The sequence below is a fragment of the Belonocnema kinseyi genome, chromosome 7, assembly GCF_010883055.1.
Source record: "Belonocnema kinseyi isolate 2016_QV_RU_SX_M_011 chromosome 7, B_treatae_v1, whole genome shotgun sequence".
NCBI lineage: Eukaryota > Metazoa > Arthropoda > Insecta > Hymenoptera > Cynipidae > Belonocnema > Belonocnema kinseyi.
In genome coordinates this window covers 106,396,716-106,423,193 of record NC_046663.1, presented here as the reverse complement: position 1 = coordinate 106,423,193, position 26,478 = coordinate 106,396,716, and the positions used below count along the sequence as shown (strand labels likewise).

Below are 26,478 nucleotides of genomic sequence, written 5' to 3'. Positions count from 1 at the left end.
CCATCCATCTATCCGTCTATCTGTCTATATATATATATATATATATATGTATATATAGATTTTTTCACAACCACACTTGCCCTACTCCCCTCAGAAACTGCGTGAGCCAACAGTCCTAAGAACACCGATAACGGGATGACTGAAAGCGAGAGCTGGAGTAATAACAAGAATTAAAATGTACAAGATTTTAACTTCATATTCTCCTGAAACATATAAATCGATTTTATAATGAACTTCACCAGCAGCTCTATTTATGTTGCCCTAAAAAAATCACTTAAATTTACTAGACCACTAAAAAATACATTGCTAGAAAGGATGAAAAAATCCTCTTCACAGACATACTGCGAATTTTCCACTATTAGTTCAAATTAACTAATTGTATTTTTTGTCTTAATTATGTTGAGAATAACGCTGAAGTCCCAATTATAAGTAAAAATTAGACGATTTTCTGCATAAAAGAAAATATTTTAAATTGAAAATAACAGCTTGCTGATTGATAAAATTAAAAAAAAAGAGCATTCATTTTTGCTGACTCTAAATCTTATTTCTGGCGTTTTTACTTGAAATGAATAAAATAGGAGTCTATTAATAAGTAATAAGTCAATGAGTATAAAGAGCAATGAGTCTGTAGCAGGAAATTTTAATTTATTTTCATGACCCTAATGGACCACTTTTCAAAAAATCAATTGAAAAGCTTTCCGTTTAAAAAAAAAGTAAATATCAAGGATCACCCTAAAGGTCGATGAGAAGCAGTAGTTCTATTCAAAACGAACCTGCCGCAGTATCTAGTTAATATTACAGCCATCCCCTAAGCCTTAAGAATAACCACCTATCTTCGTCTAGGAAAAAAAACGCTAAGCCGCCCCAAAAGGCTACAACTGTAACAACATGCCACATACTTGCTCGAGCTTAATTTCACATGGGGGTTAGATATAAAATAGCGATTCCCATTTAGTGTTTCCGTTGGAGCCCAAGTCGTTATTAGCCTACGCGTTTCGCGGCCGATTTCTGATTGGTTCGCTACGAAAACAACGATAAAAGGCGATGAGTATTTTATGGGGTCTCTCGCACAATAGGACGCCGTGTATAGGCCATTGTCGGGCATTGTCTGGCCAAACGCAAAGCAAACCCTTGGACTAAGCTCCATTATTTTATTATTTTCAAACACGTCACTTTTTCACGCGTCGATGGGCGTGGCGGAAAAGGAGGTGGAAAGAGAGACTGAGAAAAAATTTTAAAAATAGTCTTTCGACCAACCCCCTTAGGCTTTTTCATTATTATGGATGGGATAAGGGTGACTTAGACCCGTCTGCCTACTATTTTTTCCACGATGAGAAGAGTTTATGAATTATTATTTTTCACTATTGCTCTTGATCCTCCGATCAGTTGGATGTAAGCTCCAAGGATTTCAAATGACCAGATACATTTTTTGAGCATATATGATTTTTCGGGGGGAAGTTTATTTATGTGGTATAGAAAGTCCATAAATAAGCAGTTTATCGTCAATCTTGACATTTATGGGTCCAATTTGAATATTAATTTTTTTTAAATATGAATAGTGACGACAACGAAGTACTTTTCGCACCAGTGAATTTTTTTGAATTTGTTATTATTTATATTATTATTGGGTTGATAGTAAAAGCAGCCCCTAATGCTAATAATAATTGCTCTCCATTTAATGCAGTGACCCCATCCGAATTCAATCGAGACAAGCTTACAGTGTAATACAAAATCATATTGAAAATCAGCTTGACTTAAAAAAAAAAGATAAAAAAATCTTCAGATAGACTGTAGTGTACAATTTGGCACGATGTGTTTTTCTTTTTTTCGTATAAATTGTTAATTTATAAAATTTGTAATTAAAATTCAAGCATCTTATATATTTTTATTTCTTAAGTACCTATTTTACGAATTTGAAACATAAAATTTGATATTGTCTAAGACTAAATGTTTAAATTTTGAATTATTCTATTTAAAATGCTTAAAATTGTCATGTGCTTAATGTCAAATCTTATTTTGAAAATTTCACATTGTTTTTAAGAATTTCATTCGTTATTCAGTTTCGATGAAACAACAATTTTTAAATGTGAATATCGAACAATTTTCTAATTCTCGCTTAAGGAAATGTACCAAACAGTCACGTGAACAATTATTTTAAACGAACTTACTTACAAAATAACAACTCTTAATCAATTTTCCGTGCCAGACAGAAGTAAAGTAAAACAATATGAACGTCTGTCTGGTATATAAAATTAATTGAAATGGTTACTGGATGGGTAGTTTCGTTTAAAAGCACTGGTCACGTGACAGTTACATGGCCTTAGTGAAAGCTTCAACTTTAAATTATTCCGTAGTCACGACCTTAAAGTTCAGGGATATATAGTATCATGACAAAAATCAGGTCGTTGAACTAAATAGTTTATGTATAATTTTAAGAATCAAAGGAATGCTACTGATGATGTAATTTAAAATCAAAAACATTATTTTTAATGGCTTGAAACTTGAAATCAGTATACTTGTAGGTAATGTTTTCGCCGAAAAAGTAAGCCATGCTTATGAAAATTCAACCATTTTTTGAAAATTGATAACAAGCGACGGTAACAAAAATTTCAATTACAAAAACTATTCTTAAAACAATTATTTTTCGTAAGTTTTAAACTTTTCTTACATACATAATCTTTCTGCTTGCATAAGACAACACTAATAATATAATTTCAATCCCTAAATTCAATTCAATCCTTAAATTTTCTATACATTTATGATGGAAAATAGTTTCTTTTTTTATATTAAGTTTTAAAAAGATTAATTTTTAAATCTTCTAATTAGGGATTTTATGATTTCGAAAACTTCTTCGAGATTTGGAATTTTTTGAGAACCACCCTAAGTTTTTTACATACTTTATATAAATAATTTACGGAGAAATCTTAAATTCCATGAAGAGTGTGTGGGGGAGGGGGGAATTCTACGTATATTAAAGCAATTTAAATGTAATAGACGTAAAGTACTTGGGAGTTACGCGTAACTTCGTAGTTCTTCCCAGAACTTAAAATTGTTCAACTTCAATTGTTTCAATTGATACAAGCTTAAAAAAGATGGAATATAATATATTTTACTTTTGGATACTTTAATTGAAAATAATTCAAATTTAGAATTAATATACTTTCTTATGGGTTGATATTATTTGTCTGTTTAATACTTTATTATTTAAACTTGAATCTCTAAATCTCAATAAATAATAAATTTTTCTAAAATTGGTCGAATTCTAGCAATAAATTTCCGTTTATAGCATGTAAATTTTTGTAATTTTTCATTGTTTAATAAAAAACCGTTAAAAATTGTAAAAAATAAAAAAATAATTCTGCTTAAAACAAAAAATTTCACTGGAACTAGAAAACTTTAAACAAATTTGTACAAAAAATTACAATTTTCATATTGGTTTAATTTATTGTAACTTATAATATGTGGCTCACTTTTTATTATAACTCAGATTTACAGAAGATGTTTACGGTAAATTTGTATAGTTTAGTAAAACAGGACAAATCTAAAGAATTTGAAGAACATCAAATCGATATGAAACGCGTGAAACTGTTGGGACGTTTATAAACTATAAAAAGAAAATATAGCGGTAGTTACGAAACAGTTATAGTGTAATGGTTTCTCGTTGACGGTTCGGTTGTGTTTTATGAGAGGCGACAGGTTTTATTGATTATGAGAACTACTGCCTATCGTGTTGTAAATGATCTACGATGCGTTTTCATGTTCCTTAATGTATTTAAAAATATTATTTGTTATACCTAAATTAAAAAAAGATTTTTTCACTGAATTATTTCATTATTGAATAAAGATATATCTGGTATATTTAAATCGAAAGAAACAAATAGGTGTTTGGTATCGACTTTGGAAAATTCTTTAAAATTATTCAGAATAACTTGTATTTTTCTGTACTTTTCTAAAAACACGTTTTCATTTGATGTAAAAGAGGGCTTATTAAATGTTACTTTTAAAATTTGAAGAAGATCCCGAGGGTATGATACTCTATAGTATATACCTGAGTATTTACTCTTTGGGAGGTGATGAAGCGTGCATTGGCGGTAGGTCAGAAACGCCTCAAGCATTTCAAGAGGGTTGAAATTCGGGGGTGTTAGCTTGAATTACGCGTCACAGCAAGACATACCATCATTCAGAATCTTTAAGCTACACAAATAATCGAATCTTAATATTTAAAAATTAATACATTTTTTACGTAAAAATCTTTTACAGCTAAAGTAAACAAAAATCCGAATTATAAAACTTTAAGAGAATACGTGACACCTAACCAAATTTAGATCATGAACATTTTCTGTGCTTGAACTGTGGATGGGATACATCACGTTCCTCGTGTTGATGGTGACTAATTATGATTGAGCTAATAAATTTCGAGTACTGATTAAAGTTTTGTTAACGGCATTTCTCTCCTCTCGATTTATTTGAGAATTTAATATTTTTTTCTTGTACTTAGAAAATATGAATACGATATTTAAATGTAATCTTTTATGATTAATTTTGAGCTGATGCCCATGCTCAATTTAGCATTCATATAAATGTTCTTTATTAAACAGTTCTATTATTTTTTCCAGAACATTTTCCAGTTATCCCAGCAGTAGCAATACCAATGATATTCCAAAACTATCAAAATTCGGCAAGCTATAATATAGCAAAACCAATAGCAAGGCCAGCTGCTTATCATCCACATCATCCTTCACATTCGAGTCAACCTCCTCCTCAACATCACCTGATGCAGCCGTTTTTGTGTCGGAATTCCTTTCTAACAGGTGAGAACTAGATTTTCCCAATATTTATATTCTATTCTTTCAAAAAATAGTGTTTATTGCAAAAATGCAAACACAATCTAAGCAATACAAATAGAAGTACCAATTTATCAAATAGCCTAAACATTAACCATTATTCTAAAAGACAATTACTCAGCGAATAAAAAATACTCTCAACTCTCTTGAAGTTAGTGAAATGTGACCATGAGTGACTTTATGAGTGAAAAAATCCATTGAATTCGATCAATGGAGTTATAAATATGACACGTTGGCAATGTTGAGTCGAGAGCAGCACACGTGAGCGCGAATGGAGTAGGTATGTCGGATATCTTGTTGCAGGTAGAATCGTATGGGACATGGAGTGCATATGAAGTGCACTGGAAGCACTACCATATTATGTACATGAACCGCCACAAGCAAAATGTACGCATGCAACAAGTGCGTGCAAATATCATCGGAGCAGATAATATCGTCATGCTCGGCTTGGCAATATCGGTCAGATACCAACCTGCAAACTCAATTGTCCGTTCTTCATTAGCTTCCAGTTTCGTTTAGAAATTGCGGTTTCAAATGGCTGATCAATTATACTAACATTGAGAGAAATAAAATTACCGTATCCTCAACTGGATTAGTTACGAGCCACTGCGCGGTAAATATGGATCGGGTCATTACTCCATAGAAAATTTTTTTCTTGCTAGGATTTTACTGTATATCCTAAGACTGTGAAGAAACTCATTGCAAAATAAGAAAAATGTACTGAATTATAGAGCATAAAATTTGATCCATAATTACTCCGGTTGACAATATTATTATATGCAAACTTTACTATAGTAAATAATATTGGTAGTTACAAAACTAAAGATGTGTGTAAAGTGGATCCTCGCTTATCCGAGCTATTGTGGACCGGCTTTAACTTGGATAATCGGGAAACTCGGATAAAACTGAATTTAAAATTTAAAAAAAGTCTCAGTATAAAAACTAAAAGTATACTTATTTAAATATTCAATTTGTACAATTACTTGTTTTAAGAAAACCTTCTAAATAGTTTATATTACATTTTTCATGATGCATCTTTATTTATGAGTGATCCACTCAGTTCGTAACGTAGAGTGTATTTAGATTATTAACCAGTCAGAGCAGAAGTTTAGAAAGATCTACTCTCCCTGGCAGACCGAATGATTGGAAAGGATATGCTACAGCGTACTCTTATACTATCCACATAATATCCCTTCCGATTCATGTAAAAAAACTTTAAAAATCAGAAAGATGGGCATTTAACCTGTTGCGATTCGGACTCTGCTACATTTGCCCTTATAATGCATGCTACTACTAAAAAAAGATGCCCTTAAAGTCGCCTTCAGCCTATGTTAATGGCAGGTATTGTATTTTTTGTATTTTTCAATGCTCAAAAAAACTATTGCAATTATTCAGTGACCTTCTCACGTAAAATTTAACGTAGAATCCGAATCGCAATAAATTAATGATTCCTCTTACTGTTTTTTTGTTGCTAAGTTATGGTTTCATGATCACAGAAAAAACTGGGGTTTCCATTAGAACCCAGTTTTCGTTCCAAAGGAGATGCATAAAAAATGAACCCAACTTGCTGCAAAAGAACCCAAAACGATAAATAAGCTCCAAATGATATCTCAGCTGGTGCTACAAAGAATCCTAGTTGTAATTGAGCCTATTCATAAAGAACCTATTTTCCGCTTTGCGCACTTTGCCAATTTGTTTAATCAATAACATCATTTTTACCTTGAAGCACACTCTTAAATCAAACTCTGATAAACATAACTTAATGAAGATAATTAAAGTACAAAATATTACTGCAATTAAAATAGACAAACTTGATAAATATCATTTGCAGGTTATGTAGCAAAGTTGTAAACATAAAGGCATATTCATATACAAGAAACTTTTCGTCTCAAGTCATCGGCCGATAACTATAAATCGCTACCCAACTTACTAGCCATACTTTGCAAGCGGTTGGTTTGTGAATACGCCTCCATGTTCTTCTCAACTGCTCGCTAAAGGAACGCTTTTGGCTCTCTACAGGTATCTATTGGAACTCAAGTTCTAAATGATACCAACTTTTAATCGAGCTGCAACTTTAGTGAACCTTCAGTTTTTTCTGGAAAAATATCGTTGTTGGTTAATTTGCACATACTGTATTTTTTTAAACAAAGAGAAGTTAGTTTCATTGACTTATTTGCAGCATTATAGATATTCTAGATATGCATATACAATGTCGCCGAGAAATTCAACGCAAAATCACATGTAGATACTATAAGTGTACGCTGTAGCGTATCCTTTCCGTTCATTCGGTCCGCCAGGGCTGGTTGGTTAAGACAAGTTCATATGCATGAATAATGCATAAGGCTCGGATAATCGCGAACTCGGATGAAGCGGGCTCAGATGAGCGAGGTTCTACTGTACTATATTTTTGATAAAAAACAAGAATTTCTCCAATTTAATCGGAAGATTTCTTGCAATTTTTTGAAGGTCCGAATCCGGGTTCTGGAAGCCAAATTGGAGCTTCAGGAGGTGGAGCTGCATTTCCAGGATCAATGCAAGCTGGATTGAGTGACCTGGCTGGTATGGCAATAGGATTTCCTTGGTCAGGTTGTCCTCGTGGAAAACCGCGAAGAGGGATGATGAGGAGAGCGGTATTTTCTGACTTGCAAAGAAGGGGACTCGAAAAAAGATTCCAGCATCAAAAATACATTAGCAAACCTGATCGCAAGAAGCTTGCTGAAAAACTTGGCCTCAAGGACTCACAGGTCAGTTCAAATATGCTTGATTCAATTCTCATAATATACAATATACATATCAATATTATTTACTGTTTCTTTTTTTTCAACGAAAACAAAATTTAAAATATATGGTACTGTAATAGTGAAATATTAAATTAAATAACACGTCTTTGTCTGGTTGTATCATAAGCAAGTATTTCACGTTATAGTAAGCAGAATATATGGCATTTAATGACCTTATTAGAGCACTAATTGTCGGGTTAACGAAGTACGAAACCCCAGTGAGCTCTGCAGGCGTTTAGCTCTACTCCATTCACTAGATTGATAGAGACTAATGCTCGCACATCGGGTTTCACTGAGCACGTACACGTAATCTAGCTCTCCATCTATATACGCATTATTGTATATCACACGAGTTTCCACCAAGGTGGAAGTAATTACCTTTGGATTATTATGTTTGGTTTTATGGACATCATTTTCTGATAGTCATAACTTACATATGGAAGAGGTAATTTCAAACAAGGACCTTTTTGCATCTGAATAATTTTTTGCCTTCATAATCAGGATAGTGGCTAGACGCAAAAATGGGAAATGATTAGGAATTTCTTGAGGTTAGGAAATGAAGCTGAATCTCTTTTCTGTCCAGGAATTTTTTTCATTCTTTTTTTTGGTAGAATACCCTATCTATACAATAAGTTTAAATATTACTTTATATCATGTAAAATTATGTGAAACTGAACAAGTTATCTTTGAAATTGCAAATCGACGCCATCATTCTTTATGAGTCTATATATGACTGTCCACAAGGAAAGTCCACATCTCGCTCCGCGTTCAGCAGGTCAGGCGAGTTCTTGAGTAACACGGACACAGAACAGAAAGATGGGTAGACAGTGATGGGACTGGATTTCACGGGCGGACTGCACGCTTCGAAATAGCCAATTAACTCCTCACTTTGCATTTCAATAACAAATCCAATTTTACAGAGAAAAATTTAATTCTTTTTTGTTATGAAAGATATATTGAAAAACTATCAATAGCATCGAAAAAAATGAAAAACGATTTTGAACCCTAAGGTCCCTTTCTTCGGGATCATATGCTGTCAACGCTGTTTATGAGACTACACTGAAACTTGGATTTAAATCCCGTTTTATTTCTGACCTTCGGCTCACAAGCGGGCTCTCCAAACGTTAACATCAGGGCCGCCTGAACACTGAAATTAAACCGGCGCAACGTGACGCAGTTATCCAGTTAGGCTGTTAGGGTTCAACGATTTCTCTTCATATATGTTACTGTTTTTTACGTATTACTGAACACGGGACAGCCCTTGACTGGTTCTCTCATCCGAAACCGCCGCGCGGGGACAAATCTCGGAAGGCTCTTACCAATTTTCTTCTCATCCAAGTTTAAGTGTATATATAATTTGTGCCGAGTATGAATCTCTCTGCAGTTTAGAAACTTTCCAGGAGAGATATTTAACTTTTAAACTTAAAATTACCCCCTCAGTTATATTAATTAGTATTTTAGATAATAATAAAAACGTAATACTAAGCATTGCCTTATTTCTCACCATACTAATAATTTTGATGATGACTGAAGAAAAAAGAAAATCTTACCATTAGAAAGGTTTCATGATAATCACTAGTTTACGTGCATATTTATTATTATTGAATTCTTCTTACACTAAATTACTATGTGTTAAGGAACTATGAAATAAACAGAATGATCGACCGACTTCGCACAACGTGAATATATCCTCTAAATTGAGTATGGGGTTAATACTCTGCAGTAACTCTTTTGAGAAACTATACATGGGTGGTCTATTTTAACAGAAAATAATAATAAATCAAAATCCTCAAAAATTCAAATAGACTCATCTCTCCATATATCGCAAATCGATGCATCGATTAAATATGAGCCTACGTGCTGACAGCGCTGTCCCAGGTGGAAATGTCGGTAGTGTGCCGGAGTTCACCACCGGCGCAGTACTGGCCCAGTACTGCCTACCAGTACAGACAGCCAGTGGTTCGCCCAGTACGGGTAGAAAGTTGGCTGCACGACCGGGGCGGTACTATGCCAATAGTAAAAAACACGTCTACAAATGTTGTCAGGGTGTTTTAAATTGCAAGTTATATCATTATATTGACATGAACACATTTGACAAAATGCTTATAAGTTTAAAATCAAATTTGAGTTCAAATAACATAAAATAGATAGAATTTTAAATGCACATTACAAATCATTCGTTTTTCGCTTACTTACCCCGTTTTCATTTTTTATTTTGAATTTAAAATATTACATATAACATGAACTTGACTGCATGTGTCATCTGATCGACATTTTACATCCTTTATAGGTTTTTCGTTCTTGTCAGAACATTAAAGTTTCATTTTAAATACACAAATAAGTTATCAATTAATTCCTTGATACTAGAAATAAGTAAACTCCTCAAATATTTACAGCCGTTATTTGACATAACCATACATGGAATATCTCGGATATTTCAGTTAAATATTTTGGATGTTCCAGAGTAACATCTCACTTTTTAATATATACAGATGCTAACTTCAAACATTTAGATTGTTGTCCTATAGTTAAACATAGAATATGTGAAACCTGAAAAACTGGATGTTACGTTTGAACATCCATTTTTCTCCGTGAAGTTGTTTAGTTTCCCATTAGAATTTGTCCTTAAATTATGGTAACTTATATTTAATTACCGAAAATTTTCGAACAATTTTGGGCGATTTTAATTCGAACTTGCATTTTTTCAGGCAAGATTATAAACCCGAAACCCGAACCTAAAATTTAATTCAAAATGTAAATTTCAAAGATTCTGAGATTGAACCCTTCAGAATTTTATAAATTTATAAAAAGCTAAAAGCTTTTATAATGGTTCTGCAATAAAAAATTTAAATCTTCAATATTTAGCAATTAGAAGAAAATATTGCAAATAAAAGCACATTAATTGTTTATTTCTGAAGATTTGATTTTTAAAACTTAAGCATCCGATAAATTTTTTTTTTAATTTTGTAATGAGATGGACAGCGTATTTTTTTATTTTGAAATAGATATTGTTTACCCTTCAGAGATACTTCTTTCTTTTCCTAATTATTGTTTCATTTAATCGCATCTCACTCTCGTGATATAAATGTTTAAAATGTGGGTTCTTTTTTGACTATTAGGAAACGATTTGAAATCAAACTAGAAACACCTAAAGTCATACTTTGGCACATAGTTGACCATAAAACCATTATTATCCGACGTAATGGCTTACTCTACTTGCCACTGCGCCATTTGGTCGGAATGTTACATTCAAAATTGGTTATTTATTTCCATTACAATAAACATGACATTATCTAATTTCATCTTAAATTGCTAGTATGGGTATTACATTAGAATTTTATATGATTTGAATCCGAATAAGAAATTCAGAGGACCAAATAATACAAAATTATTTAGTTTATAAGGCTGTTTCTATCAAATAAAACCATGTTGAATAAAACTGTTCCAAACTGACGACTCAAAATAAAGCTGACAACGAGATATTAATGTCTCGTACAATTATCATTATTTTCATCATGGTCAGTTTCCGTGAAATCGAATGAAACTAACTCGCTGCCATTGCAGGATGCATTTAGTTTCATTAGCGTCGCAGTCAGCTCGGTCTGGCAGCGCGGAATGTATGCAATTAATGAACTGGCTTCGCTCGATTAACCCCAACCGGGCGTATTATGTGTTCGGTCCATTTGCACCTATACCAGTATTTCGTCACGTCTGCATTATAAACTTGTATTGATGCGAAACCCACAAACCGTACATATAAACCAATTACAATTGATATATTCCCGTCATATTATTAATAACCAAACAGACGCGTCGTTTTCAGATGTTAACTAAGAAACTTTTTCTCAACGCATGACATATAAATCTTTTTCGTGAGAACTTTATTTTTTAATATTGCACATTCTAATTTTCTAAATGATTGTAAAATTGCAGTATAATGAAAACCTTTTCTACAAAAGTGTGATACATATTTCTGAAATGGTAAAGATTATTTAAATTGAGGTCTATTCAACTTTGAATTGGGAAAAATAAGGTCTTCTTAAAAAAAAATTTTTGAGATAAATTTATTTTTCTTCTGTGTTTTATTAAAATTGTTTTGATGAGGAAAATATAAAGAAGTCTTTTGATTTGTGAATCGATTTTGAAATAGGAAATAATGTTGACAGTTGCGTACTCTGGCAATGGGTAGCCATCGACATCACGTGTCCTTAGGTTTGTCATAAAACCAACGACAGAGTGTGCTTCGACCAATGGCAGCCGAGCCATGGCGCTGAGGTGTGAATTATACATGAGGATATCCCTCCAACCCACCCTCTTGCCACCTTTGTCAGCTTACCAGTCATCTTCTGTCCTTTGCTCTATATCAACCACCAACCTTCTTGAATCCTTAATATTTTGTGTGCAAATGTCACTATCCAAAACAAACAATTTTTTAAACAAATTTACATTAAATATACTTACTAACTCCCACTGTGTGAATTGTTTTTCCATTTTACGATGATTAGATTCACTTTTGGATCGAAATTTAACACCTTGGGATTTTGTGTATCTCCAATCCCTTTTTTAGGTTATCATTTCAACTAGGGCTTGATTTTTTAGAGCTATCTTAAATTCATAATTCCTTTTGCCAAATTCGTAAAAAGTCGACGAATGTAAAGATTGGCATTGCATAAAATATATGATAATGTAAAAAATGTTTAGATTTAACTAAATCCTCTTGTCTTAGAGGTATTGAGATAATGCTAACAATATAATCTTTGATAGGGCTGTACTTTGAAGATGCCTTTTCACTTATGTACGAGTTCGAGCATCACCAGAGCTTATGGCGAGGGGAACCAAAGTCGTGGTCGGGAGGGGAATGACTAAAGTAATTAGTGATGGCGACTAAACTCACCCTCTCTCTTAATCATCTCCTTCTCCCTTTCTTCTCGTGTCATATTTACCCTCGTAAACCGGCGATGCGAATTTATTAGTAAAAAGAACCCTCTTTCTTCCATCGTTTCGAAAGCATTCACCTTTAGATTAAACACCGACGAAAACCTTATTAAAAAACAATGAAATCATTATCAAACGTCAAATTCAATAATAAATTTAAACCTTCCCTATCGATTAAAGTACATCGTGGTCACATTACTGGGAATTAATAATCCGAATTTTTTAAATCATTATTCAAAATAAGACGTAGCCCATAGAAGGCAGTGAAAACATCATGTGTAACAGCAAAAGTTCACATTTGGATGTAGGGAACTTTGTTGATGGCCCTTTGTAATGTTGGTATTTAATTCAGTAGATTAAGGCTAGATATAAATTAAAAAAAAACTTATTTGATAAAAGTTTGCTCATTGTTATCAACCTTCGCTAATGGATTTCAGTGACCTATTCTAAGAGTTGTTATTGACCTTTGCTATTAGGTTTGATTATTTTCTGTTGCTAAATGTTGCTATTGATTGTTGATAATGGTTGTTAATTACTTTTGGCCTGGGGCTAGATTTAACTGATTTTAATTTCCTTTGCTAGAAATTGTTACTGAAAATTGTTACTGACATTATTTTTTATTGGTATTAACTGTTACTAGAATTTGTTATATTGAATGATTTTAGGAATTCATCATTATTGATATATGCTAAAAGTTATTATTTAATGTGTCAGTATTAACTATTTCCAAGGGTTTTCATTTTCTATTGCTGAGGATTATTATTGAGCATTAATAAGGATTACCATTGCTGCGAGAGTTTTTATTAACCGTTTTTGGTCATATTTATTAATTATTGCCAGGGATTATTCTCTTTAGCTCATACTATTGCTAAAAGTTGTTATTGAGTTGTGTTAATGGTTGTTATGACCTTTTTCTACAAATTGTTAATAACTATTTTCAAGGTATTGATATTAGCTGTTGCTGCTTGGGGTTGTTATTGATCTATGCTGATGATTTTTATTGACCACTGATAATAGTTGTTTTCAAAAGATGATGAAATATGATATTAAATAATACTAGGTATTATAGACTGTTGTTAGGACTTGTTATGCATTGCTGTAGGTTACTGACCATTTCGGAGGGTTTTTTAAGCCTTTGCTGGGAATTAATATTAACTAGTGTAATGTTTTATTAGCCGTTGCTTGGAATCGAATTTAAGCGTTTCTGAGGGATGTTATTGTGTGTTGCTAATATTTGTTAATTAGCAAGGCTAATGGTTATTACTAACCATTGATAGGGGTTGATCCTAATTGTTGCTGAGTGTTTTTAAAACCTGTTTCTGGTTCTGAGGTTTTTTTTTCAATTACTGAATACTGAATACTGAATCACACTGTATCACAACACTCTTTGAAGAAAGTATTAACTTGTTACAATTTTAATTACGTCTACTTTTATCCAAAGGGATTTTTTTCTTCACTTAAATTGTGAAACAATGGATTTCCGGAAACGTCGTTCGCACAACTCTTTATCGCCAGAGGATTAAAAGTAAAATAATCTCAGGGCGCTGTAAAGTTGGCATAATTAAAGAAAGGAAGAATGGTTAAAAGCCCTGAGGGTTTGTTGTCTTTTAAGTAATCCAAGCCGACGTTACGTCAGTTCACGTTAACACTGGGATGGCAGCTTGTCAGGATCACGTTCCTACTCTTAATTCGTGATACAAAAAACTGCCTTTTCCTTCCGGCAACTTGGAAAAGCTGTTTTTTCGAATTAAGTTTCTTATAATCCGGTTCGGACTTCCAGTCTTGTCCCAAATTAAAATCAAAAGATGAACCTAAATTTATAACAGCCGCAATATACTTACAATGAAAGTCTTAATTTGCGTGATACTTTAGACAGGAATAATTATTATGGTCAATTCTAACATTCGATGATCTGTGAAAAGTAACGAATAAACTTTGTGATATAAACTTTCCAAAAATGCTAACTCCTCTATACACTTTCTTTCTTGAAAATTTAAGTTATTCACAAGGAATAGTTAAATAAAGGGGATCCTTTTTCCGAGATTTGATGGCTTATTTACAATCGAAGGAAACACTCTTTCTGCGGTCAGGGACAAATAGCCTAATAATGTTAAAAATCCATGACACAATTTTTCCGCTGTGCTTACGCTGGAACTCGAATCCAGGTCTCTCAGTTCTGCCGTACTAATGAAGAAGCCTAGGGAAATGTATTTAGAGTCGAACCAAGGCTTTCAATTAAACGCGTTTAAATTGGTAGTGTCTGTACCTTTTAAAGTTTTTGAAAGGAAAAATATCGTTGTTGGTTAATTTGCACATACTGTATTTTTTTAAACAAAGAGAAGTTAGTTTCATTGACTTATTTGCAGCATTATAGATATTCTAGATATGCATATACAATGTCGCCGAGAAATTCAACGCAAAATCACATTTGCCTAGATGTACTGCTGAGTCTGAGACTGAACTTTGTCCTTCCTGATGGGAAACTTGACATCAAATATTTTACAACCATAAATAAATAATTAAATAATCATGGAATAAATAATATCTAATCAAATTATACAACTATTTGTTAGAATTTGTTAATACAAAGTATATTATAATACCAAAGTGATGAATTTGATCATTAAAATTTCAAACGACAAATTCTAACGCCAAATAATATTCATTAAAAAGAGAACATATTTAATATGTGAATTTAATATTTAACATATGCAAACATGTTTAAATGGTTTCTATTTAATTCTTCTGATTAAAAATTTGAACTATAAAGAAAAAATTCTATTTATACCAATTTTTTTATTCTATATGTTTGAAAAAGGATTTGTATTTTATTGGAAAGTCAATGGAGACACCTGGACTCAAGTTCTAGCTTACTTGCTACGTTAACAATTTTTTACAAATTTTTAAGATCCTTATTAATATCAGTGGACTAACGATTGAAAATAGCAATTTTAAAAATAAATTTGAAATTAGTCAATTTTTCGGAAGTGTCATAGAAAAAAATCCTAATTAAATTCCTCTTCAGGATAATTGTTAGATTTTAGTTTTTATATTAGTTTGATCCAAGGTAATATGATGTTAGGAGATCAAAAATCTGGAGGAGGATTCATGCCATGGCCAGTGTCCAGTAGTGGACTTCTGCTGAAAATGCAGGGTTGGTATTCTCACGGACCTGACTCTGACACTTTAGATAGATCGACCATTAGGTTTGTATTTCAGTGGATATAGAGTTTCCTGGATTCCATCAGTCAAATCAATTTGTACCCATTAGCTGGGTACTATTCGAGTTTGCCTTAGCTTCCCTTTCAGAGGAGCCCGTTATACAAGCACTTCCCCACTCACTCTATTTGCACAATTTATAGATCCAATAAAGATACTTTTCAAATCATCGACACAAATTGACTATTGCACTTATATTTCAAATGTGTAATATTTAGTTTCAGTAAAAAAGGACAGGTTAGGCCTTGAAACAAAAATTTTAAAAGAAACGTCTTTACCTAAAATTGAAGATCGGGATATTTATAAGAAAATTTAAGACATTGATGCAAAAATAATGAATTTTGATTTATTGAGTTTTGATTTATCTTTGATGGAAATTGAAAATATGGAGAAGGATGGTGTGACGTACTTGTCTCGCTTAGCGACGGCAGTCGCGGCATAATCTGGCGTAGATATTAAAAACAAAGCCTGGCGCTAGCAGAGCATAACATGAATATAATATCTTGTGGATTAAGCTTCGACTTTACCATGGACCTTCATGCATTATGGATTTTACTTTGAGACGAGATCGTGGACCCTCGAGATGGCGGGAGTAGCTAAGAAACCATGAATATACAATACTCGGGTATGCATTTAGATTTCTCCTTTGTGGATCAACTTTAATCTCTTATAGGTACGCGAAACAAGTTTTCTGCTCGAAATCTAGTAAGGGACACTGAGAATGGTCAATTGCGAAAATGTTTGACAGTTTTATCTTTTACTAAATTCATTAAATTACAATTAAATCTCTTAATTTGTAATATTTTATTTAAAAAAGTCTTGTGGATAGTATGTATTTTAGGTATCATTTATTTATAGCAGTAACTTTCATTTTGAAGTTATAGAGCGAATTTTCAGATCTCATAAAATCTGTTTTTTTTTAAAGAAGGGGAACGATACTCTGTATGTAAGTAGATGAGTGGAATGTCGGCAGATTGTGAATTTTGAAATTATTCAGCTGAGTGAGCCCCATTTCCCTATATAGCGTCGATTCTCGATCTCTTATACTTAAAGTGTAACCTTATCCATAAACCGTCACGCCGTCTGCTATAACGATAAATATGGATTCCCTCTTTGTCATGTTAACGCTTGAATATCCAGTTTTGCGCGTATGAAAAGTCACCCTCAAACAAGGAAACATTTCTGACACTTGGCATGCCACTCTTGCAAAATGAAAATATTTTAAAGTATTTTAAGAGAGGGATATAGGTTTTAAGTAATTATTCATGTTTTCGGAAGCGACATCAGTGATCGGTCATTACACAAAAAAAAACAGAAGATAAATTATTTCAATGAACGAACTATCTTCAAACTTTTATCAATTTAATAAACCAACTGCCTACCGTTACGTCAACATCGGTAAGACACGGCTAGCTATACGGAAAATTCCATAAAACTAGTTCTAGTGCTATATTCTACCGGTTACTTTTACGGAAAATTCCATAATACTATACAGGGCCTTCAATAAACAATCTTTTCGATTTAATTTCTATCTACTTTTATAGTACTATAGCTTCGAATTGTAGGGAAAAATGCTTGCAAATAAAAACGCTCATACAGCGTCAGCTGGTATTAAAAGGCAAACGAACGCTTTTCCTTCATGCTTCTACCCTTACAGTGTTGAAATCTAAACAATCTTTTTAATTTGTTGACAACTCCACTCGTTGCATTCAACGGGTCATTACAAATATTTATCTACGTTTTAAACTAAAGTAAAAGCTTCCTGCATAATAGTCTGAAACAACGAAATTTCCGCTTTGATAACGAACAACAAAAAATCATTAACATGTTGTAACAAATTTTATTTTTCACCTTACATAGTGGTCTAAAAACTGAAATTTTCTTATTTCTTAATATTATATATGATCTCAGCCTAAATATTTGCCTCAAATGTTTCTCTTTGGAATGGAAACACTTTTTAAATCCTTTTTTTTATTTAATACAGTTTTTATTACACCAACTTGGAAAATTTACAATCTTGTCAAAGAAATTTGTTTATTCCAATGTTTTGAAAACTTTAAATTTTTCATTTAATCAAAAAAAAAATCATTGACTTCAAACTTGACATACATTTTGAAATTGGTCAATTTTTAAATCCTCGATTGAATTTTGAGTTTTTAATGCTTAGGTTTCTAGCTAGAAAATAAAAAATTTTATTTTCAATGCTTCTAATTTGTGAGGGTGTCCTTCGAACTTAATCGATTCAATTTTGAAGATGTTTGATAAAAAATTATTTAATTACAAATGCTTTCCATCTCAAAGGCTGGAAGCTTAACATTTTTTATTTTTATATTGTACAATTTTGAAAGTTTTTCAGATGTAAAATATACAATTTTGACTGCTTAATTTTAAACAAGTTGAAAATTACTGTTAAAAAATACATCTATTTTAAATTAAGTCAAAAAAAGCTAAATTTGTCTGGCTCTGTTCAACGCAAGCTTACATGAGACGAAAAAAAATTAAGTCTAAAAATCGAAAAATTCCAAAACTTTAAATTTTGGTAAATATCTCTCCACTTGTTAAATGCTTCAAGTAAAAAAATAATTGAATATATCTTTATTAGGCTACATGCATTTATAGATTGAATTATTCTATTTTAGTAAAAAATATTACACTACATTCAAAATGAAACGCAGGAGTTTAAATCCAAAAAAAGTAAAACCATTCAGTTTTATTATATATAATATTATACAAAAAATAATAATGAAAACTTCAAATTTGATTATTTTCAATTTTCAATCTTGAACAACAAAGTCCAATTCTAGCAAAAATGCTTTCAAATCGGGCTGTAACTATCGTCATTCTAAGAAAAAGTTTATAAATAATAATCACAGTTCCATTAGATCACTGATTTCATTTAAAAAAATGCTTCCATGACTGATAATAATATACCGGGACAGCCCCATATAGAATTTTGAACTGGGTCCAACAATCTAACTCCAAAAAATTCCTTTGACATTAGGGTGAGCTGAAGAAGCAAAATCATAATAATCGAATTTGGAACAAAAATATCAAAACTATGCAAAGAACAATTTTTAAAGCATATTTTGCTATCGTGGAAATTGAAGACATTCATTAGTTCTCGTCAAAATAATTATATTTTTCCAGAGTCCTAATACACTAATTTTCTATATAGTTCCAATTTCGATTTTGATGATTTTGCATTTATGACCCACCTTATTGCACATATTAGGTTGCAACAATAAAGTTAAATAAAGCAATAAATAAAGAGCCTCTACTTTTAATATTTACATATAAATCCCTTCCTTTTACACATCATGGGATGCAGAGCGGACCAATTCGCCCTTCGTTCACAGAGCTCCGACGGAGTTTTTATGTTGGAACCGCCCCGCCATCCCGCGAACGTTACCCCCTCTTTGGTATTTCTGTTGCACCTCCTGTACCTCCGCCACCGACTTGGCCACCACCTCCACGTACACCACCCCGCCGCCACTTTGGTGCTTTCAGAACACCCCCGGCCCTCTCTTTTGAGGGGTAGTTCTGAGGCCGACGTCATAATCGATCGTCTTTTATTAAAGTGCGCCAGATGGCGCCACCTCCACTAGGCACGGCTATGGGGAGCGGTGCGGCGCGAATGGCATGAGGCATGGGACACGCCAAGCCGAGTAGTGAGATGGGGGTAGCTACCACCGACTTGGGGGAGTTAAACGGAGGATACGGGCCGAGGGTCGCCTCTGCCGGAGCCGGTGGCTGCAGCCAATCGTTTAACGATTACCCACTCGCTCACTCTATAACACATTCCTGGATATCATTATATCCTCGCGATCTTTCTCCAAACCAGGAATAAGGAGAAGGTGCTCCCATCTTATTCCCGATTTGATGGTCTCCCGCAAAACTTTTTTTCTGGGTTCTTTGGAAATGAATTATAGGTGTTTTTAAATGAATTTTTGATGAAAATATCATGTGGTCCTGGGAAATATGGGGAATTTATTTAGGAAGTTAAATAATAGTAAGAGGGAGAGAATCACGCACGTTTTCTACTTTTTCATTTTCCTCATGAATCCCGTGCAAGTATCAAAATACCCTATCATCCATTTAAACAAATCGTGATCCGACACCTTTGTCATCTTCTTTAAAAATTTGTATAAGCTCTACATAAGTAATAAATCAAGAATTCAGAGTTCTAAATAATTATATAATGTCTAATTATACTAAAGAAGCATATTTTTCAAGGACGCAGATATTCATTTGTCTAATAAAAATTTGCTCATACCATCAGTGGTACGAATATGCTCTCAGGTTTCTTAATATTAACTCGTTTAAAAATCACATGGAGACTTTAGAATGATAACTGGATAAAAGGCCGTTCAAACACTATGTTACGCTATTTTGAATCTTCTTTCCGCCCTTCTTCTTTGTCACAGATCATTACAGAAAATCCCACAACCTCAGAAATACATCATGAATATAAAGCCCTTCTCCCTTTTAATTCCAAATATTGTCATCGATTTCATTTAATAAGCGCCTAAAATAAAAAACAAAATGTACACACATAATATTGAGATGCCTTAGTTGTAAAATAAAACTACTAATTTCATTTTTTTCAAAAAATTTTAAAAATTAGTGTACACCCTTATATATTTTTCATAGTTGATCATTTTTTCATAGATGGCAAAATAATTTTTAATTTTTAATTTTTTGAGAACGTTAATGTGATTTTGCTTGAAGGGTCAAATATAATATAATACAAGTAGCTGGATTCAAATTTCAACGTAAAGCACCAAATTAATCATTGCCTCTTTAATTGTGCACATTTTGCCTTTTTATCTATTTCCTTTAACTAGAGTTAAAAAACTCATTTTAAATAAAAAGTTTTCAGTGAAGCCACACGTCGCGAAGCCCGATAAAAGCAACGAATCGTCGACTCTTGAATTCTCAAGTAGAAAGACGCGTTTCTGAATGACAAGTGGTGATGGCTTTTTCGATACCTTTCATATAATGCTGCTCCTTTGAGAAAATTCTCGGGAAAATAAATTACATATTCCTCAATAAGCATAATTCTTTTAATTTTGTTTACATGCATTTTGCTAAAGTAGTTGCATCTTATTTTTTGAAAGATGATAAGGATAACTGTCGTTTTCCGAATCCATTAATAAAATGAAGAAAAAAACTAAAAGCCGCAGATTTGGTGAGTCAAGCCTTCTGCGTTTCATATCACTTATTGAATTGAATTGTTCGCTTCGTCACGATTTGGCGTTCATTTCGCAATTGAATAAATCCTTGTAGAGCTAGAGAAAGATAAAATTAACACTAGGGCGTGACGGGTGAACGCAAAGAAAACGCAAGCAATTCAACTTTACCGAAAAGCGCGGAGTAACGCTTTGTTACTTTTGTTAGGCTCCCGCCCTGCTAGTGACGGGACAATCAATCACTGCCGTCCCAGTAAACTGAAAACGAAAATAAGGAAGCAGAAGTACATAAAGCCAAGTTCACATAAAACGCACAAAGCATTAAGAAATAATGTACCACTTGAAAACTCTATTTCACTAGATTCCATTTAACTAATAGTATCTGCAAAATCCGTAGTTAAATAAATTTATTATACATATAGACCATTATACATATACGGTGCTCTCTCAATCAGAATTAGTATACATTTGAAAAATTCCTTAAAACTCCCAAAATCGAGAATTTTGAACCAATTTGAACCTTTTCACCCTATTTTTACGAGGTTTCGATTTATCAAAAAAATATCATAAACAGAAATTCAAGAAATTAGAAAACAAGATGCTTTGAAAGAGATTATTTTTGATGATACAAATTTTTTAACAAATTACTAAACGATTTATTTGCTAATTTTGTGGATTTAAGGAACATCGTCGACAGAGAAAAAGCCGATAACTGTTTAATTGTGAACTAAACCCAAAAAATAAATCAATTCTTTAGTTGCAAATCAAAAACATCTTAAAGGAGTAAACAGGCTTCACAGGACAAAATCCTTCATAAATAGGGGAAATAAGAAGATTTTTAACGAAAAGCGGAGAAAAATTCTTTTTAATCAAATTAATACCTGTACTAATATTGCATTAAAATTGAAACGCTTCAAATTCCTAATATTTCAATCAAATGTTTGTATTTCAAACAAAATTGATGCATTTTTGATGAAAAATGTAATAGTTGAGTTTTCAAACAAAATAATTATATTTTAACCAAATAATACAATTTTCGATCGAAAAAGGTGAATTCTCAACGAAAAATTTAATAGACGATATTTAAAACAAAATATATTTTTGTTTTAAATTTCATATAGATCAATTCAACCAAAACTACGAATTTTTAACGAAAAATGAGCGCTCTGAACCAAAAAAATAAATTTCTACCTATAAAAATGAATCTTTTTCTGCAAAAATGAATTTTTAACAAAGCACTTAAACTTTTAATCAAATAGTTGAATTTTAAAGTAAAAAAATTTTAATTCTGACCGAAAAATGTAACAGTTGATATTCCAAGCAAACTGATCTACTGAATCGCTGTTTTTCCTGATATTCTACTAATTCATTTGGTCGTCAAATTGTTAACAAGGTCATTTTGTAAGCTTAAGGAAACAAATTAGTTAAAATGACTGTAATTAGTAAACGAATTGACAAAAGAAATATATGAAAGTTCCAAATGTCCAGGGTTCAAGAAAACCCATCAGTGGAATTTGACTATCAGATTTAATGTCTAATTCTTTAGATTTCCAAGAAGGAAAGTCTACTGCATATCAGTAAAAATTCACCGCAATCGCGGTTTGCTATTCACTGATTTTTCATTAGAAAAAGTTTTTAAAGCTTAAGTGGAAAACGACTGAATTGTCAGCGAACTTTAACTGAGTGTAATCTTGCGAAATGAGCACTGATTCTGAGTTTTAATTTATAATACTAATTTTACACGGAAATAATCCACGCCCAATTAAAAGATCTAAAAATACGTTTGGGTAATAATTATATATTGGTGGGAAAAGTTTGGACCGCCCAGAGCGCATTTGACCCATGGAAAAGACCGACATGAATAGATTTCCGCCAGGGTCAGAGTGTCAACTACACGCGACGGAAATTCAAAAAACTGTTTACACACACCTATTCCCGATAATAGTAAGGGTCAATCACACTTATTCTAGTTACCAATTTTTATATCCGGTAGCATAATCAATCTGACAAACAGAGATTTTTAAGTTTTTTGAGATTTTGAGATCAGTGAAATTTTATTCGGGGTTCATTAATTTCTCAGTCATTAAATTTTCCCTAATTTTAAGAATTAATCTATCAATTTCAAGTAGTGAAATTACATTGCGAAATCAGGGACTGCTCACTGAAATTGCAGTATTTTTCTGGCTGACTTTACCTTAGAAAATGTTGATGAAAGTTCAAAGGTTTAAGTTTAAGTTTAAGTTCTAGCGGTAATTATTCAAATTTGAATATTCACAAAGTGCAAAATTTTTTAACCTAGTTGTACCTTTCTTTAAAAATGCTTATTTTTCAAATTCTTATTGATTCTATTAATTTGATTTTATATTTATCTTATTTATATTTATTTTAAAAAAAGCTCAAAATTATGGAAAATTCCTTTACAGCATTCAGTTTGTATTTATTTTCTTAATTTTATTTTATTCTGTTTTTTTATTTCCCTTCTATCACTTCCACTCATTTCCCCTATAATCACTTCCCCTCATTTGAAATAAGTACGACAAACGGACAGACGCCCGGCCAAAACCATAAGGATTTCATCCCATGGCTACGAAACCCTAAAAGTATATAATTTATAACAAGCACTGATCGAGGAATGTTAAATATAGGTAGAATTAGTAAAGAGTTTCAAAGGGCAAATAAAATAAGATAAAATGAAATAAATTTGTTGGTAGTCTAAAATCGCTGTGGCTGTATTGAAGAAGAAACAAACGGTGAAGGAAATAATCTTTAAAAAGAATATGATTGAGATTAAGTTAATAACATGTAAGGGTCAGATAGTATAGTGAATCGGATTTTACAAGATATATTTTAATTCAAATTTAAAGTATGCCCTACCAATGGATTATTTCTAATGTGGAATTACTGATTTCATATACATGTTTGAAAATGTCATGCTTAAAGTGACCTCGTGATCGAGCATTTTGTTAACTAGACATTAATTTGTTCCTAAGACCAACAACTATCACAAAAATGTTTGTCACAGAAAAAAGTTTCTCAAACAAATTGTTTTGTCTACAAAATGGGAAAAGTTGTAAAGATACTCAGGAGGCTAATTTTTTATTATTGAGTATATCAAGTTAGCCATAAAGAATTGTCTTCTCTTGGCTACAATAAAAAATGCAGCTTTTTCTCTGTAATGTATTATGTTGTCACTTTTAGGAATATTTTACATATCGAGGCGGCCTAACGATAGGATGCCAATGCACGCGATCGACTAGATCATACTTTACCAAAAATATAAACAATACAAAGCTAACCAAGAAGTAAGAACTAGAAAGTTTTAGATCACGGAATTGGACAAGATGGAGCTAGAAGTTGGCGAAAAATAGAAGATGCTCGCTCATTCCATCAAAACATTAAAGTGCTATCTCGGGCGAGTAAAGCATGAAGGTGCCACTTCTCGCTTATAATCTAAACGAGAGAAGTGGCAACCTTCATGCTCTGCTCGCCCGAGATAGAACTTTCATGATTTGATGAAGTGAGTGAGCACCTTTTAGTTTTGACCATCTTCTAGCATTATCTTGCTCAATTGCGCGAGCATGACTTTCTAGCGCTAGCTTCTCGGTTAGTTTTTTATTACTTTTAGTTTTGGTTAAGTACCGTCAAGTCGTGTCGCGTGCGTTGGCACCCTACCGTTAGGACGCCTCGATATACCCAAAATATGCATTGAACAAACGCTCGAGTTTGAAAATTAGGATTATCAGTGATGTCTTCATACACTAAACAGCTGCAATCGCAAATCCGAAGGACGAGGCTTTTTACGAGGAGAACTCGGGTGAAGGTGGGAAGGTAATGTTTGTTCCTATTCAGTTACTGAAGGATTCGAAAAGTTTACCTAGATATTCCACATATCAACTCCGTCCAAGAAAACCTTTGATTTAGTATGAGACTCAGATACGAAACCGACTCTACGAAGGAGATGCATAGTCAATCAACTTGTAATGTTGGTAGGGTTGCTGGTTTCTCAGAAGAGGGTAAAGTTGAGGGCCCTGTGACAATTGCCTTTTCTTTTACCAGGCTTGAGAGCTAATCCATGTTGTACCCAACGCAGCAATCGATCCAGAGTAGAAATAGATATCGAAATGTATAATTTAAAATAATCCGTATATTTAAGGCAATGCCAGTACAGTGAAACTCTACTATAGCGCCGATTTTGGGGCTGACCGTGTGTGGGAACTATATCATTACAGCCCGCTCCGCTTGTGTTTGTTCATGCTTGAGTACTCTCCTGTCTAGCGCCAGACCGTAAATGAAACGCCCTATCCGACAGGGCCCAGATCTGGGCTTCCATTATTATCTGGGCTTCCATATATTAATATTTTTACAACTTTGTATTTTACTAAACTTCAATTTTCCAATATTCTACATTATATATCTTTATACATTATATATGTCATTTTCAATATTCTACATTACATTATCTGTTTGTATTGCTTGAATTTCTCGATAAGAGTTTGCATTTCGAAGAAAACTATTATGCTTTGATAAACAATGTTCAAAGGACCCCGCACTAAATCTATGGGAAAATGGCTTTCGGTGGATTTAGCTGAAACTTTGTAGTTTTTAAAGTTATAAGTGCCGGATGAAATATCCGTAAAAAAATCCAAAAAATGGACAGTTTTAGCGCTCTGCGGCGCTAAGCACTCAAGATCAGTGAATAAAACGAATTACAACAGACTTGCTTACAAAAGCGATGTCAACATAGAAATCACGGTTCAGATCGTGGTCTGTCATAGTTTCGCCTACACCGTTGACTCATATAGCGCGCTTCTCAAAACGATCAAATGCTAAGCGCCCAGGATTTTAACTTGACTAATTCATCACTTTTTTAAAGGCAGAAATGGTACCCAAAGTAACATTAGTAACTAGTGCGTATATACCGTTAATAACATTCTACCCTTCGAAAGAGGGTTGAACGCTAAGCGCTCAAGATCAGCGAATAAAACCAATCCTAGTAACTTTAGCGACAAAAGCGATGTCACTATAAGAATCACGCATCACAAAGTAGTCAGTAATATGTTTAGCCAAACCCATGAGTTATATTGCGCGCTTCTCGAAACGATCAAACGCTAAGCGCCCAAGATTTGAACTTGACCAAGCAATTACTTTTTAAAGACAGAAATGGTATCTAAAGTAACATTAGTGACTAGTGCGCACATCGATAATAACAGTGTACCCTTCGCCAGAGGGCCGAACGCTAAGCGCCCATGATCAGCGAATAGAACCAATCCTAGTAGCTTTAGCGACACAAGCGTTGTCTGTATACGAAACACGCATGAAGAAGTGGTCAGTAACATGTTTAGCCAAAACAATGACAATATGACTCAACACCGTTGACTCATATAGCGCGCTTCTCAGAACGGGCTAACTCTAAGCGCAGAAGATTTGAACTTGACTAAGAAATCACTTTTTCAAAGGCCTTTCACAAAAGAAATGACAGACAAACATACCGTCGTCGATGGAAATAATGAG

At 33.0% G+C, this 26,478-nt stretch overlaps 1 protein-coding gene across 1 annotated transcript in view; it reads left to right on the top strand.

Moving 5' to 3' along the window:
- The window catches only part of LOC117176934, a 53,484-nt gene that overhangs the window by 14,758 nt on the left and 12,248 nt on the right, over positions 1 to 26,478 (top strand). The window contains exons 2-3 of the mRNA XM_033367334.1: positions 4,617 to 4,811; positions 7,311 to 7,588. Coding sequence (XP_033223225.1) covers positions 4,617 to 4,811; positions 7,311 to 7,588 — 473 coding nt within the window. The remainder of the gene's footprint in view (positions 1 to 4,616; positions 4,812 to 7,310; positions 7,589 to 26,478) is intronic.